This window comes from Monodelphis domestica, chromosome 5 (genome assembly GCF_027887165.1).
Source record: "Monodelphis domestica isolate mMonDom1 chromosome 5, mMonDom1.pri, whole genome shotgun sequence".
In the NCBI taxonomy this organism is placed as follows: Eukaryota; Metazoa; Chordata; class Mammalia; order Didelphimorphia; family Didelphidae; genus Monodelphis; species Monodelphis domestica.
The window spans coordinates 38960365-38975898 of record NC_077231.1 but is presented as its reverse complement, the minus strand read 5'-3'; the positions used below and the strand labels follow the sequence as shown (position 1 = coordinate 38975898).

At 47.5% G+C, this 15534-nt stretch overlaps 1 protein-coding gene across 5 annotated transcripts in view; it reads right to left on the bottom strand.

Annotated features, from left to right (window-relative positions):
- RAPGEF3 (Rap guanine nucleotide exchange factor 3) overlaps window positions 1-13201 on the bottom strand; it is a 34749-nt gene extending 21548 nt beyond the window's left edge. The window contains exons 1-16 of one of the 5 annotated variants that reach the window (XM_056798384.1): window positions 12754-13201; window positions 12076-12291; window positions 6732-6785; window positions 6518-6624; window positions 6198-6319; window positions 5815-5980; window positions 5397-5481; window positions 4479-4539; window positions 4220-4296; window positions 3863-4009; window positions 2864-2976; window positions 2184-2272; window positions 1626-1704; window positions 1107-1257; window positions 917-999; window positions 470-509 (exon numbers count right to left, since the gene is read on the bottom strand). In XM_056798384.1, coding sequence (XP_056654362.1) covers window positions 470-509; window positions 917-999; window positions 1107-1257; window positions 1626-1704; window positions 2184-2272; window positions 2864-2976; window positions 3863-4009; window positions 4220-4296; window positions 4479-4539; window positions 5397-5481; window positions 5815-5980; window positions 6198-6319; window positions 6518-6624; window positions 6732-6785; window positions 12076-12291; window positions 12754-12759 — 1596 coding nt within the window. In that variant the 5' untranslated portion in view covers window positions 12760-13201. Of the gene's footprint in view, window positions 1-469; window positions 510-916; window positions 1000-1106; window positions 1258-1625; window positions 1705-2183; window positions 2273-2863; window positions 2977-3862; window positions 4010-4219; window positions 4297-4478; window positions 4540-5396; window positions 5482-5814; window positions 5981-6197; window positions 6320-6517; window positions 6625-6731; window positions 6786-12075; window positions 12442-12753 lie in introns of all 5 variants that reach the window. The other 4 variants (XM_056798386.1, XM_056798382.1, XM_056798385.1 and 1 more) reach the window with 4 other exon arrangements.
- Between the last annotated feature and the right edge of the window lie 2333 nt (window positions 13202-15534).

Below are 15534 nucleotides of genomic sequence, written 5' to 3'. Positions count from 1 at the left end.
ACACCAGGGAAACAAATGCAAAGAACTAAACAATCCTTGTATTCATAATACGTTTTTCAGGATATACACCTTGTTTTCAGTTTAATTTTTCAGTACTGTATATAACACCTCATTTTCAGATTATAAACTCGAGCAGCGATAGCTTGTACTTTTTAATATCCCCATAATTGCTTGCATTATCCTCACGGTAGGTACTCAGCAAATGTTAACTGATTGAACACACTAGTCTGTGTCTGTAAGAATCTTTGTATAGACAAGAATATAAAGGTGAGAATCTTACTGCTTGAAGTCTGTGAGCTAGTAAGCAATGAAAGAAGAATATCAAGACTTTTTTTATGTGCAGAAGCTAAGCCAAGCAGAGCCTTTTATGATAGGGATGAGGATGGGTAGCACAACTCTGTAAAGCAGGAGGAGCTCCGTGGAGCAAGGGACAGGGTACAGGAGAGAGGAGCTAGTACACAGTTAGCACCTTTAATTGTGGTGACATATTTCCACTTCCATTTTCCAACCTGTAGAGCAAATGAGAAGAATGGTGAGTTTGAGGGGGCAGGAATGGATGGGGCAGGAAGCATGTGCCACGGAGGGACCACCTAAATACCTTGATATTGTCACAAAAAGATTAGGGAGGGGAGGGGATCTAGTCCGGATTTCTCAAATTACATTTCCAATATTCAGTTAGTCTATCTGCTCATTATGCTGAATTTCTCTCATTTAGAATGGATGGCAATGGGTAGAACAGGCAATGTGCCCTTGGGGCAATTAGGGAAAGAAAGAGGTCTAGAGTAGAGCATTTAGACATAGAGCTTCCATTCAAGTTCAGAAATGACTCCAAGGGAGCCCCCTTCTTCCCCAAACTTCAGTTGCTCCTCCACCAGATTTCCCAAGTAAACTAGCAGTCCCTGGGAGGATCACTTACCCATGGTGTCGCCGCCTCTCTGGTCCCTGCTCCCTTAGCAGGTTGCTGAGCTGAGCATCCCTGCTTACCAGTTCTGAGAGTTTCTGTGGGGAAGATATCCCAAGGCAGCTAGACATGGAATCCCTGCTCATGGTACCATTTGGACTCCCTCCTCCAGCCCTTGGCTGCTGCAGATAGCCTTCCCTGTTACCTGTAGGAAGCTGGGGGCTACAGGGTCTATGTGGAGCATGGGGCCATAGAGGGTCACCCACTGGTTGACGAGCCTTAGGATCTTCTGCCGCTTGTTACAGACATAGATGCCGCGTTCCTGCTCAGTGCCACCAGCTGGCTCCGCATGGAAGGTAACAGTTGGTCAAAGAAAGTCACAGCCCAAAGCTTATATTGCCCACTGGGCAATGGAGGCACTTGATAGCCATAGCCCAGAAAAACCAATCTGTGCCTGGCACCTTGACCAACCTACAGAAAGTGCCTGCCATATACTCTCGGAATGGTGAATATTTTCTTTGCTCTTCCACACCGTATCCCAACTTCTAATACTTTCCCAGCATAAAAGTTACCTACAAGTAATCATTTGGAATCCTATGTAGCCACTGCTAGCAAGAACCTTCTAGCAAGGTCTTCTAGGTCCTAAATGGCACTCTACTTGCCCGGCTATCCTGACTAGCACTTTTTCTATTCCATCATGTTTCCCATCAGGCTTAAAGGATATTGATGCAGGAGTGCAGCACAGAGATGGGCACTAGGCATGAAGACACTGTGGGTCAGGAGAAAGTCACCTAGGAATGTCTCTGCAAGGGAGGGAGGAAGCACCAGGTTATAGGAGCAGAAGCACCCACAGCCCTAGAGTATGGACTCTTAGCCTTTGTGGTATCCTAGACCCCTCTGGCAGTTAGGCAAAGCCAACAGACCCCCGTCTCAGAGTAATGTTTTTAAATGAATAAAATATAATACATGGGATTATAAAATAACTTTTTTTAAAAGTTCATGGACCCCAAGTTAAGAACCCCTGCCCTAGAGCCTCCTCTTGCTTTAACTAATCCTAAATGACCAGGGAATTGGCAATACTCCCTTGGCCCCTCCCTCACCACCCCCCTCCCTGCCAAGGGAATCTAGGCTACAAAGTCCTAGCTATGTAGCCTGAAGGGGGCAGTGTTCACTCAGTGACAAGGGAAGCTAGCTAGCACCCAGGGAATGCCATGGGAAAAGGCAATCTAAAGGAAGGAGTGGTGACGGGATGGATCCTGGCTCCCCCACCTCAGTTCTGTACCTGTGGGATCATGGGCACTTGAGTCCGGCCGCACAGCCTCCAGCAGTAGTTCTAAGATCTTTTCTGGAGTGCCTGACATCACTGTGTACCTAAGGGAACCAGCTCAATGTACATCCATACACATGATGCTCACTGCCAGACAGCCTTTCTAGGGCTCCAGGCTTAGCAGTAAGCTTGGCTGAGATGATATAAATAGGCAGCTCTAGCCTGGGTTTGACCAAACCCTTGCCAACATTCTGGTGCATGGAGCAATATAGAGCAAAAGAGACCCGCATAGACAGTCACCATAATAAGGATAGAAGGGGAGAAAAACCCAGGTCCCCGTAACCCAAGTACCCCGGCTCTCCCAAGGGTCTCCCCCCTTGCATTCTCAACTGTCCTATCACAAGCTCTACTCACCGCCTCATCTAAGCTGGTTTGATCTGAGAAACGCTAGCATCCTTCCCATTATTTAGCTCCCTTCAATATCCTGGTGCATGTGCCAGCCCAATCAAGCTTCCATGTGCTTCAAGGGACACTACTGTTTATTCATCGGGAAGAGCTCTAGTCTCTCTACTATACTGCCACAGATAGGAAGAAGCTCAATAAGGAAGGGGAAGTAACTGAGAAGTTGAGAACAGAAGTGGAGATGGAGTACATAAAGAAGAATTCAGGGAATAAAATAAGAATAGGCACATTACCGGTTCCTGCCTGGGCTCAGGGGACAGTCAGGGCCACTGCCCTGAGGGGTCCTCTCCAGTACCAGCACCACTTTTCCATGTTCTTCCAAACGCATTGTATTTGCCTCCACATCCTGGGAGCCAAACCAACCCAATGACTATTTAGCATAGGTGCAACAGTTTCCCTGATCTCACCTGACCCATTACTTCTTTCCTTTTCCTTTTCCTTTTCCTTCCTTTCCTTTCCTTTCCTTCCTTCCTTCCATCTTTACTCCTTCTCTCCTCCATTCTTTCTTTCTCTCTTCCTTCCTTTCTTCCTTCTTTTCTCCCTCTCTACATTCTATCTCTTCTTCTTCTTCTTTTTCTTCTTCTTCTTCTCTCTTCCTTTCATAAACACTTGCCTTCTATTTTAGAATCGATACTGAGAATGGGTCCAAAAGCTGAAGAGATGTAAGGGCTAGGCAATTAGGGCTAAATGACTTGCTAGGGTCCCATAGCTAAGACGTGTCTGAGACAGATTTGAAGCCAGGACTTCCTGCCTCTAGGTCTGACTATGCACCGAGTCACTTAGCTGTCCCCTGATCCATTACCTCTAGACTTAGTCTATCTCCACACTGACCTTCAGCTCTTCTCTCTCCTCTCTGTACCATCCTTGCCCAATATCCCAGTCTTACCCAGAATCACTGGACTTACTCTTCCAGTTCCTTTACCCCCATCTATGTTTAGCTTCTCTCCTCTTTGACCTGATTATCCTTTTTGTTCCACTCCCGTTGAAATCCTTTCCTTTTGATTCCCATCGTTATATAATATTTGCTCCTTAGTCCCTTTTTTCCTCCAAGCCTCCCATCTCTCCTCTAAAATTCCTTTGACCCTTTTAGTTTCCCTTCACTAGTTTTCCTCCAATTCTCCTATCTCCCCTTGATACTGACCTCAGTTCAATTCTGATCCCTCTCCCCCATCACCCACCCCCATCTCTTTCTACCCTCCCTAGGCTTCTAGGCTTTCCTAAGCTTGGGTGACCTTGATGATACGGTTGAAATCCTGTTTGTCCACCCGCAAAAAATGACAGTTGTCTTCTCGCAGAATGATGGTGGCTGCCCGGGGTGAGTCATTCACCAAAGCTAGCTGTCCAAAGTCATCTCCCTCATGCAAGGTTGTCACCAGGCCCTATCAATAAGATTAATCAGATAATCAGTTTTTTCCCTGCCCATTCATATCCAAGCCTTACCTAAATATATCAGAAAATGAGCTAAAAGCTTTGGGCCTAACCCATGCATTGACCACAGAGAAAAGGGGTACCGGAGAGGGCAATGGATTCCTAACAGGTAGAAGGGAGAGGTGAGAGAGTGATAGATGAAGAGAAAAAGAAGAACACACCTTGCCATGGGTCACCACATTAACAGATCCCTTCCAGATAATGTACCAAGATGTCCCCTTATCTCCTTGGCTGAACACTGAGAAAAGTAAAGATTAGATAGAAACTGGCCCCAGCTCCATCACCATTGACCACCTGCTCGGCTGTCCTTTGGGACTAGAAATCCAGTGTGCCACAGCCCAGTCTCCATAAGCTCTAGGTTCCCGCTACTCTGCTTTGTCCCCTGCCCTGCCCCCCCCACCAGTCTTAGCCCCTACTCACACACAGTGCCTGCTTTGCTGCTTGGCTCAAACAACAACACAGCAGCCAACTCCCTCTTCACCTGTAGGAAGGGATATAAGGGGACAGTCATCAGGAAGGAAGCCAAGAAAGGGAAGACTAATTCATGGGACTAATGGGGTCAGGAGGCTCTTCGTGGATCTTGTGGCAAGCAGCAGAGCCCAGAATGGGAAGACTGGAGAGAGAGGGACACTAGAGGGGTGAAAGTACCTAGCACAGCAGAAACAGGTCTGAAGGGCCCCCTCTAGAAAAATTCATTAGAATTATGCTCCAGAAGTTACTAAACTGAATACCCTTTAACCGTAACACTACAAATAGATCAAAGAAAGATGAAAAGATCCCAGAGGTACAAAAATGCTTATAGCAGTCCAAAGAACTGGAAGCTAAGGAAGTACCCATCACTTGGGGAATGGCTGAACAAATTATAGTACATACATGTTATGGAATGTTATTGTGCTATAAAGATGAAAGGGAGAGCTCCAGAAAAATCTGGTGAGATTTTTAAGAGTAGATGCAGAGAGAAGTGAGCAGAGCCAGAACAATAATTTATCCTATAGCAATAGGAACAATGGTAAAGACTTAAGAACTCTGATCAATGCAATGGTCAAACGTGATTCCAGAGGACCCATAATGGCAGAGATCATCCCATCAGCTGACAGAGAAGTTATAGACTAAATATGCCAAAGGAGACACATTTTTTGGATGTGGCTGCTTTGGGAATTGGTTTTGCTCAACTGCACATCCATTATAAAAATTTTGTTTTTCTTCTTAATTTTAGAGTGGGAGGCAGAGAAAATGAATGTTTAATAATTGCAGAAAAAGAATTGACAACAAAAACAACAAAGAAAGTCAATGCTAGAAACGGGGGAGGCCAAGGGGATGTTTGAGATCATAACTGACCGAGTTAGACAGATGAGCCACAGCCTTGATATGGAGCAGCTCCTCAAAGATTAGGTCTAGCTCCTCCTCCGTGCGCTGCCCAGGGCTATAGGCACAGGGAAACAATGGGGGGGGGGGGGGAAGTGTTTCATATCCAATGTTAAACCTAGATGGGCCCCATTCACCTTCTTCATTTTATAGACCCAGAAAGAAGAGATCTAAAACCACTAAGTGGTGGAATAAGGACTCGAGTCCAGGTATTCAAACTCCCAGTTTGGTGTTCTTCTTCACTCTACTTGAAGGAGGGAGAGAGTTCTACTATAGGCGGGGGACAATGAGGGATGGGTATCACAGCCTCACAGAGTTTCAGAGTTACAAGGGACCTTGGTTTTACATCCTAGGGAGATAGTGGGACCTGAATAAATGGCTTGTGACTCACGGCTTACGTAGCGCCACAGTAAGCAGAGCATCAGGCCCTCGCTGAGACAGCAGGGTCACAGCCTCGACCAGCTCCTCCATCTCTTGAATGCTGTCCAGGTCTGGCTCTGGCCCAGGGAATCGATAGAAATGAGCATCTCTGTCATGGAAAGCCCACTCGTGTTTCACTGTTGGGTCAAGAACCAAATGCAGAAGAGGAGAGAACAAGGAACAAGGAAAAGAGAGGATTTAATCAGTTTTAGGAATGGGGTGCCCACTTCCATATCATTGGCCAAAATCCACTGCAGTCTGCTCCAATGTCTATTTGTATGATAAATCTAATGCTCTTCCAAGTTTTTCTAACAGCTTTTGGAAAAACCCAATATATCCACTTCCCTTGCTCACCATGGCAGAGGGCTCCCTCATTCAGGAGAACTTGACAGATACCCAAAGCTTGACTTCTGGATTGGACTCCAAGCCCCAAGGCCAAGACTCCATCAACCAGCTCTTTCCCGGAGCAGCATTGCCTGGGAAACGGGAAACACAACTGTTTGATAGCATGGGGGCAATGAAAAGAAATCTGGGGCAATAGAAGATTCATCCTTAGAAGGTATCCCACACGTCTCCCATTCCTTATCTAATTCTACCCTCCGTGAGAGGCAGGACTGGGTCCTCATAGAGCAGAGAAGAGGAGAGAAGAGAAGGGGGGGAGGCTGTCCACCCACCGGTACAATCTGAGGTGGTATTTCCGATCTCGCACGAGGGTGGGGCAAGTAGCCAGAAGATGCCTGTGCAGCAGCTTTCCAGCCCGAAGCACCTGCTCTGAAGTGGCCTGGAGTGTGATTGGAGAGAAGAGACTCACCATTAAGGAACACTTTGATCCCCACCTCTTCCTCCATGAGTCCTTGCCTTGACTCTGTATCTAAGTCCAGTAGGTACCTGTTCCAGGCTCACATTAAAGTCCAGTGTCTCTTTACTATTGGTAAGTGGTGTCTGTAGAGGAAGAAGAACAGGGAGATAAAGGCTGTCAGTGGAAGGTCCTCAAACTGGACCATTTAGAGTCAATTCTTTTCCAAAAATTTCCAGGTTCTTAGACCCAAGCTTAATACGGTTCAATCAGACATGCATGGAACTGGGAAGGGTTGATACACTGAAAAAACAATTCTTGCCCTCAAGGAACTTACATTTTCCTTATTTATCTACTCAATCAGCCCAGCTGCTTTCCCCCTTCTAGAGCTTCAGAACTCTAGGGAAGTCATGATTACCGTTCAAAGGACCACTATGCCCCCAGTTCCCCAGACGAACAACATAGGTATCAACCACGACTCCTCGGTCCTCCCATCCCACCATATTGAATCTACTGTTTCTATTTTCTCAACATTTCTTATGTCACCTAAATTACTACCACCATCCTGGTACAAGCCTCATCACTTATTTCAATCATCTTCTTGAGGCCTCTCTGGCACATGTCTGTCTCTACATCTTCTACTCAGATTAAAAAAAAAATCCTTCTCTTCTGTCTTAGTAAGGCAGAAGAGTAGTACAGGCTAGGCAATTGGAATTAAGTGACCTGTCCGGAATCACACAGCTAGGATGTGTCTGAGTCCAGATTTGAACCCAGGACCTCCTGACTCCAGGCCTGGCACTCCATCCATCACATTACCTAGCTCTTCCTTTCCCCTCAGATTTTAAAAAATGCATATTTGACCATATTACTTTCTCCCATCCCATTCGATGCCCTCGGCGATCATATATAAAATCCTTTGTTTTGCTTTGAAAGTACTTCATAACCCATCCCTCTCTAATTTTTCCAGACTTCACACAACTCACTCCCTTGCACTAAGAATTGGCACTAAGACAGAAGGTAAGGGGTTTACAAAATGAATAAATAAAATAAAATAAATGCTACTTGAAGAATAAGATATTGAGTTGACAACTAGGAAGGGACCTCAGAGGACATGAAATCAAAATACCTCATTTTTTGGATGAGGAAACAGCCTAAGGGAAGTTGGAGCAGAACCAGAAATAGAACTCAGGCTCTCTGAGTCTCCATCCTTCCACATTCTTTCCACTGAACCATGCGGTCTTCCCAGTACAAGATGGCCAGGGTGTAATGAGAAAAAGCAGCTTACCAGTTGCCCTTTCCCCTTCTCTGTCCTCCCCTCCCTCACGATTACTCTGTGAGTCAGCATTCATTACAGTTAAGAACATATCTGAAGGCAGGTGGGGGTGAGATGACAGAAATTATTGTGGGAAGGCAGAGAAAGAATAAGAAAATGGAAGGCCCAGAGAAGCAAGGACAGCAGAAAGCCCAGAGAATTGGGGGGCTGAGGGCTGAGTTCTTGTGTTGTCTGGCTGGGAGTCAGGAGGCCTGGCTCTGTGATCTTGGGAGTCATTTCACTCTCTGAACCTCAATACCTTCCATTATAAAATGAACAGGTTGGATTAGATGACTTTTAAGATCCTTCCTGGTGCAAATATCCTATAGCCTTTGCAAGGGAATGAGGTCTCTTTATCTGGGAAATAATAGGAGTGGTGGGGGTTGTCGTTTGGCTAAAGAACATCAAGACCACAGTGGTGTTCTTGGCTCTTAGGGTCTCGCTGGTGGTCCTGAGAGGGATGGAATGCCAGCAACGAGTGCCTCAAAAACTTCATGTTGCAGGTATGAGCTACTGCCTGAGTGGAGGGTGGGTGGATGGAACTAAAACTATGCTAGAGACAATCCTGAGGAATTAATTACAGGAAATGAAGAGGAGGGGCTGAAGGGAGGGAGGAAGAAGAGGAACCCTCCCCCTCCTCCATCTCTTGGGACAAACAGTGCCTGAGTTGTTGATTCAAAGCTCCTAATGAACATGTTTTCATTTCAAAAGGTCCAGAAGGCCAGAAGAACTACAATCTCTGCCCCAGTGAATTCCAGACCTTTTCTCTTCTCTCCCTTCCACATATTCTTTTCTCTGGTGTGGTTCTGACCCAGGAGCACACATCACAGACTACAGGATCAGTTAATATGACCTGTCTAGTCCCAATGCCCTACCCTAGTGGTAGAGCTTTATTCAAACCCTTTCTTGGTCTCTCCTGTTAGCTCTGGTTGAAATCAATCGGGTCATCCCACTATGGGATGGGATGTAGCCACCAGAGGATTACATTTCCCCGGAGGAAGGCAATTCCCATCCTTTATCTGAATAAAAACGTTTGTTTTTTTCATTTCACAGAATTTCTAGTGGTCCAAGTTCAGACAATACATACCTGGCTATGGCCACATGGGAAACTATCTCCTATTCCCCAACTTCCAAGGTGGCCCAGGCTCAGCGATTAGGACCCACCGTTCTAGACGGCTAGTCTTTCCCTTAGTTTAGATGATCCTCAGGGGGTGGTTCATGAGTGCCACCCTCAGATGCCAGGAGATTCTCATGTCAGGAATGGATTGGATGAACACAAGAGACAGATGTTCCACCAAACTTTGTGCACTAACATTTCAGCAATCATGAGTTGGCAATGGGGAGAGATAGAAGAGCTGGCACATGCTGGCATCTGTACTATTGCTAGTTTCCCATGTGATGCCGTCAGAGCACAGGATACAGGGGTAAGCACTGAGCCAAGTAGTCTTGTGCCGACCCGTCAGACCTGTTCCTTATAGCTCCTGGCAAGGGCTCTCTGCCAGGACTGCCCATGGTAATAGTGGGGGTAGGGGAGTCAAGCATGCAGAAGAACTGGTGTCTTCTGCCCAAAGATTTGGGGGGTGAGTCCATTCTGGAGTTTGGGAGAAAGGCCACCTCCCTAGAGTTCTTGTGGTACAGAATGTTCGACTTGGGATAAGGAGAAGAGTTAGAATCCTGCCTCTGCCATTTACTGACTGGAGTGGCCATGCCGAGCAAGCCATTTAAACTCTCACAGACTCAGTTTCCATGCCTGGACAAGGGAGACAAGACTACCTTCAGTGCTTACCTCACAGGGTTGATGGGAGGGTCAAATGAGATCCTATCAGCAGAGCACTTTGTTAACCTTAAAGCCTTAGATAAATGCCAGCTACCATTGGAAAGCTGCCACTTTAACTCTGGTGTTCCAAATTCCCTGGGGCTGGTAGAGCCCAGGATATGTCCCCAGTCAGTCTTCCAGGCAACACAATTTCCAGGAAATACCCTTTAATTACCTTTCTAGTATCTCCTCTCCCTGATGGCCAGGATGTTCCTTCTGATATCTAACCTGGAATCTCTCCTATTGTAATCTAATTCTATCCTGTTCTAGAGAGAAGTAGAAACAGCTCTTTGCTTCTTTGGCTTCTGAGAGAGGCATTTGCTTTGATTAGTCCTCAGGTACTCCCTTTTCAAGGTCTCCAGATCCCCCTATTCCTCCTCATTTATACAAATACTCTCTGGCCCGGGCTGGCTAATCTCTCCCTAGACTAGATGGGTCTTTCATACTCTGAACACCGGAGGGAGGGAGAAGCAATAGGAGCAACTACATCTCTACACAAGGGCTCCCTCTCTAGCCCAGACACAGAGGGGTAGATCCTCCCAGGACATTCCCCTGGAGAGAGCAGAGAGATGAGGGTGGCAGTGGGATCGGTTCTCTGCCCCTTCTCCACTCAGCCCCAGGAAGCCAAAATGTCTGCTTATCCATCACCTTTGGGGAAAGGCCACATTTCCATGTCATTAATACGACTCACATTCCAATATGTTCCTTTCAACAACCCCCATGCAAACACAGACAGACACTGGGACACAGACACACCCCTTTCAAACTTCCTTGGTTACTCTCTGCCCTTGGATTTTGAAGGCACTAGTGGGTGTGGAAAAGCCTGGCTGCCTCCCCACAGGTCTGGGGTCCCAGGAGAAATACCTTGTGACCTCATTGTCCTAGCTCTTGACTCACCCCCACCTTCCCTCCCAGGGTTGGGGAGGGGACAGGAAGCACACATGTAATTATAGCCCTGGGAGGGCCAAAGGGAAGGAGGGAGGGTTCCAGCCCACTGGCTCTAGGCAGCAGCTACAGTGGCTGACCAGGGAAGTGGGGGTGGGGAGAAGTGCCACTAAAAGCCTAGGAGGAATGAGGCGCCTTATCCTCCCCCAGAGTCCAAGCAAAGCCAAACTTAAAATCTAGAGGTCTCTGACATTATGAGAAGAGCCGCCAACTGGGTCAAGGGTGGGATATAGTAGACACCCAAGTCCTTCCTCATGATGAATATCTTAGACCCTTGAGAGGCAGGTGATACAGTGGAAAAAAAGCAAAGGGCCAAGAGTCAGAAGATCCTGATTCAAATCCTACCTCTGCCACTCTAATGACCTTGGGCAACTCCATCCCTCTGGATTTCAATTTTCTCATTTTTCAAAAGAGGGGATTGGGCTAAAAAAATGTCTAACTCTAAAATCCTGTAATCCCTCCTCTCATGCTTTACAAGGGATGTTGTTAGAGTTTATCCTCAGAAGAATATGAAGGTGGTTAAGAAGTGAGTTTTGGGGCTGCCCAGAATACTACATCTAGTCAGCAAGATGCTGGGAAAATTTCTATTCCTCTCAGAGTTAGGGAAAGAGATACCCTAAGATTGGAGGCCAACTATTTTCTTTATCTCTGAAATGAGTTACCTCTGATCCTCACAGACTCAGAAAAACTTTGTACCATTCTCATCACCTTGCTCCAGCACCCCATTTAGTTTCTTCCTCTGTGCCACCCTCACCCCATTTAATAACCTTTCTTCTCACTGTCTTTTTCTCTCTTTTCAAGTCTGTTTTTTGTTGTTGTTGTTGTTGTTGTTGTTTTTAATTTTCTAGCCATAAGGGAACAACCAAGGAGATTTTGGTCACTGGGAGTGACAGGTTGGAGAGGGGATTCCAGCTATCTTTGCTCAGTTTCTCTTTTCCTCACCTGGAATTACTCCATTCTCCTTACTAGTCCCAAATGCCAATATGGCCTTATCACTTTAGCAGTGTTTCTTAGACTCCCTTTGCCTGAGTATTCAGGCATTCAACAAAGAATAAACCAAGTCCAGTTGCTCAGATCATTAGACAGAAAAATGAGAATTGCCTAAAGACAGTCAAAAGGCTAATCCAACCCAGTGACCTGGTCCCCATATTTCACGGTCATACCACCCAGACACTACAAAGTCACTCTCAAAATAGTGCGGTCCTGGCCTCACTAACCCTCCCCCCACCCTGGTACTCGAACCCTAACCCTCCCCCCACTAGATCCTCTAACCTGCTTGGCAGCCTCCTCTTTCTTTATCCCCTTTCCCCATCTACATCCTCCTCACTCAATGTCCTCATCCCTAAGCAGAGTTAGTACTCACCCAACGAAGACCCTGGATCCGGCTGGGGGATGTCCTGTGTTCTAGTTGCAGCTGGTAGGAACAACTCCGGGGCCTATGGATCTTCCTCAGCACCATATTGAACAATGTCCCCTCCGGCACAACATCGGGGAGCCCTCCTGCGGGTAGTCCTGCCAGAGCTGGGCGCTCCTCACCTGCTAGCCCCACCTGCCATCGGCCCTCACCTGGCCAACCCACCTGTGACCCGGGTAGCAAGGAGAACAGAGATGGGGGTGGGAGGGGAGAGGGAAATCAGGCGAACGAGTCAGACTCTGGTGGTTTGGCTTAAGGGCAGAATCCCCTTCTTTGGAGACCTCTTAGATCTCTGTGGGAGAGAAGCCTGCAGTTCTGTAAGAAGGTGGGAGGAGAGACAAAAAGACCTCCTGTAGAACCTGCTAGCTTGAGGCGTCTAGGTGTCTCCTACTGGGCTCGCTTGGAAAATGCTTCTTTCCCCTCTAGCCCTCTCTACACTCCCCCTGGGGAAGAATTCCCTGGCTAATCTAAAGGCTGCCAACCTCTGACAGCCCCTCGGAGAAGCTTTGAACTTCCTGACCATCCTCATTCCCCTCTAGATGCCCCGGAAAAGTAGCTTTAGTCTGCCCCTCCCCTCTGGTTTCAAAGCAGAACACCCCTGGCCCAGTTCCCTCCCCTCTCACCCACCTTCATGTCCCTACGCAGAGACACCCCCACCCCTGTTGCTGCAGTCTCCTTGCAAAAGGTTGGGGGTGCCGCCAACCCCCTTTGCCAGGAGGAGTTAGTGCGGTGTCAAGAGAAAGGTTTCAGGAGGGCAGGTCCGGGGTCCGCTGTACGGAGCTAGTTTCCAGTGCCCTGAAACAGGGTCTCAGGGAGCGAGCAGGGGAGAGAAGGGTCCCGAGGCGTCGGGGGAGCCCTCCAGTGACACGCAGCCCTAACACCTAGCACCTCCGCCGCTGTATCAGATGCAGCGCCAGCTGGCACTGGGCGCTGAAGCGCGTCCGCAGTTGGCAAAGAGCACAACGGAGCTGCCACACCCCCAGCCCGGCTGCCTGTACCCATCCCCCCACCCCAAGGGCCTACAGGATTGGATGGAAGTGGGGCGGGGGGAGGAGGCGTCCGTTCGGGCTCTAAAACCTAGACTCTGAGGGCCAAGGGGGCGGGAACTGGATAGGAAAAAGGTGGAACTCGGGAACAAATCGGGAGAAGATCTACAGGGGGGCCGGAGAGATCTGGGGGTGAGTTGTGAGGCTGGAGGGTACGGGGGCATAGGCTGTTATGGGTGGGGGCCATTTAGTAGAGGTACCAGCAGCCACGTGTTCAGGACGAGAAGTGCAAACAAGGAAACCGGGAAGCTGGGAGGGGGGGGTGCAAATGAGTCATTGCGGTCCCACCCGGGAGGGAAATCCGGACTGGGGCCGCTTCCCGGCTGGTGGGGGGGGGGGCGGGGGTGGTGGTGCTGGTGGTTGGGGGCATGTCCTGCCTCAGGTCTCAGTCCTCTACCTCAGGTCTCCGTCTGCATAGGGCTCAGCTCAGTGGTTTTCTAAGGGGCAATGCCGGTGCCAGCACTTCTCCCATCATGGGATGCAGCTGAGGAAACTGAGGCGGGCGGCTTTGACTCCTGGCACGACGGGGATGGGGGTCGACAGAACATGCCCACAGCCTTGAAACTTGATTACACATCTAGTTAGTATGAGCTCAGTTAGGGAACAACGAACCCTGACGCCTTTTCCTATAGAGCAGTGAGCTGCTTTGCTCCAGATGCCTGAGGAAGACATCTAGACGTTGTTTAGGGCCGGAGCTACTGAAATAGCTGGTCAAAATGGCTCAGTTGAGGGCATGAACCGAAGACACCTTGGTTTTCAAAATGCAGCCTCTCCCAACCGGCCTTCATCCTCCCCACCTCCAAGTTCTCAATTCAAGCAAATTCAACAGGCATTTATTTTATTTTATTTAGTCAATCAGAACATTATTCCTTGGTTACAAGAATCATATTCTTTCCCTCCCCTCCCCCTACCATTCCCATAGCGGACTTGCAATTCATTGGGTATTACATGTGTCCTTGATCAGAACCCATTTCCATGTTGTTGTTATTTTCACTAGGATGTACATTCAGAGTCTACATCCCCAACCATATCCCCTGGACCCATGTATTCAATCAGTTGCTCATCTTCTGTGTTTCTACTCCCACAGTGTTTCCTCTGAGTGTGGATAGTGTTCTTTCTAATAGATCCCTCCAGGTTGTTCACTAATGGAGAAGTCCATTACATTCAATTGTGCCACAGTGTGTCAGTCTCTGTGTACAATGTTCTCCTGGTTCTGCTCCTCTCACTCTGCATCACTTCCTGGAGGTATTCCAGTTCCCATTGAATTCCTCCACTTTATTATACCCTTGACCACAATAGTATTCCATCATCAACAGATGTGTTCAGCCATTCCCCAATTGAAGGGCATCCCCTCATTTTCCATTTTTTTGCCACCACAAAGAGCGCAGCTATGAATATTCTTGTACATGTATTTTTCCTTATTATCTCTTTGGGGTACAAACCCAGCAGTTCTATGGCTGGATCAAAGGGCAGACAGTCTTTTATCGTCCTTTGGGCATAGTTCCAAATTGCCCACCAGAATGGTTGGATCCATTCACAACTCCACCAGCAATGAATTAATGTCCCAACTTTGCCACACCCCCTCCAGCATTCATTACTTCCCTTTGCTGTCATGTTAGGCAATCTGCTAGATGTAAAGTGGTACCTCAGAGTTGTTTTGATTTGCATCTCTCTGATTATAAGAGATGTAGAGCACTTTTTCATGTGCTTATTAATAGTTTTGATTTCTTTGACTGAAAATTGCCTATTCATGTCCCTTGCTCAACAGGCGTTTATTAAGTAACTATGACATGCTATCACTATCATGAAAAGTGATTCTTGGACAAAAACCCAAATGGCTTCATTTTCTCTAGGCTTAGTTTCTATCTCTGGAAGGGTGCTTGGGACCACTCCCACTCTTCCTCAGATGCCCCAGTGTGAATTCTACACAGGTGAAATGGGATAGTAGTGAGCAGAAGTTGATGAAGGGTAGAGAATTCTCTAATCACCTTCAATTTAAGGCTGGATAATCACTTTTCAAGGATGGTACAGTAGGAATTAAAGCTGAACTACAAGATTACCTCTGGAGTCTCTTCTGACTCTAAGAATCTACCAAAATCTACCACATCCTGGAGACTTTGGAAAGACAACTGCCTTCTCCATCCCCACCTTTGTGCCCTCATTACTAATGATGGCAATGAGGGCTTAGGAAAAGGGAATAAACTCTTCTCTCAGACTTCTAGGCCTTTCAGCTCCTTTGACACTCTTCTTGCCATAACTCACCAGGAGCATTTTAAGGCTGAAAGACGATACATTCCAAAGTTTTCCAGCCTAGTAAGAAGAAAGCTCCCCCCTGTACTCCTATACCAGTGTCCTGCTTTCA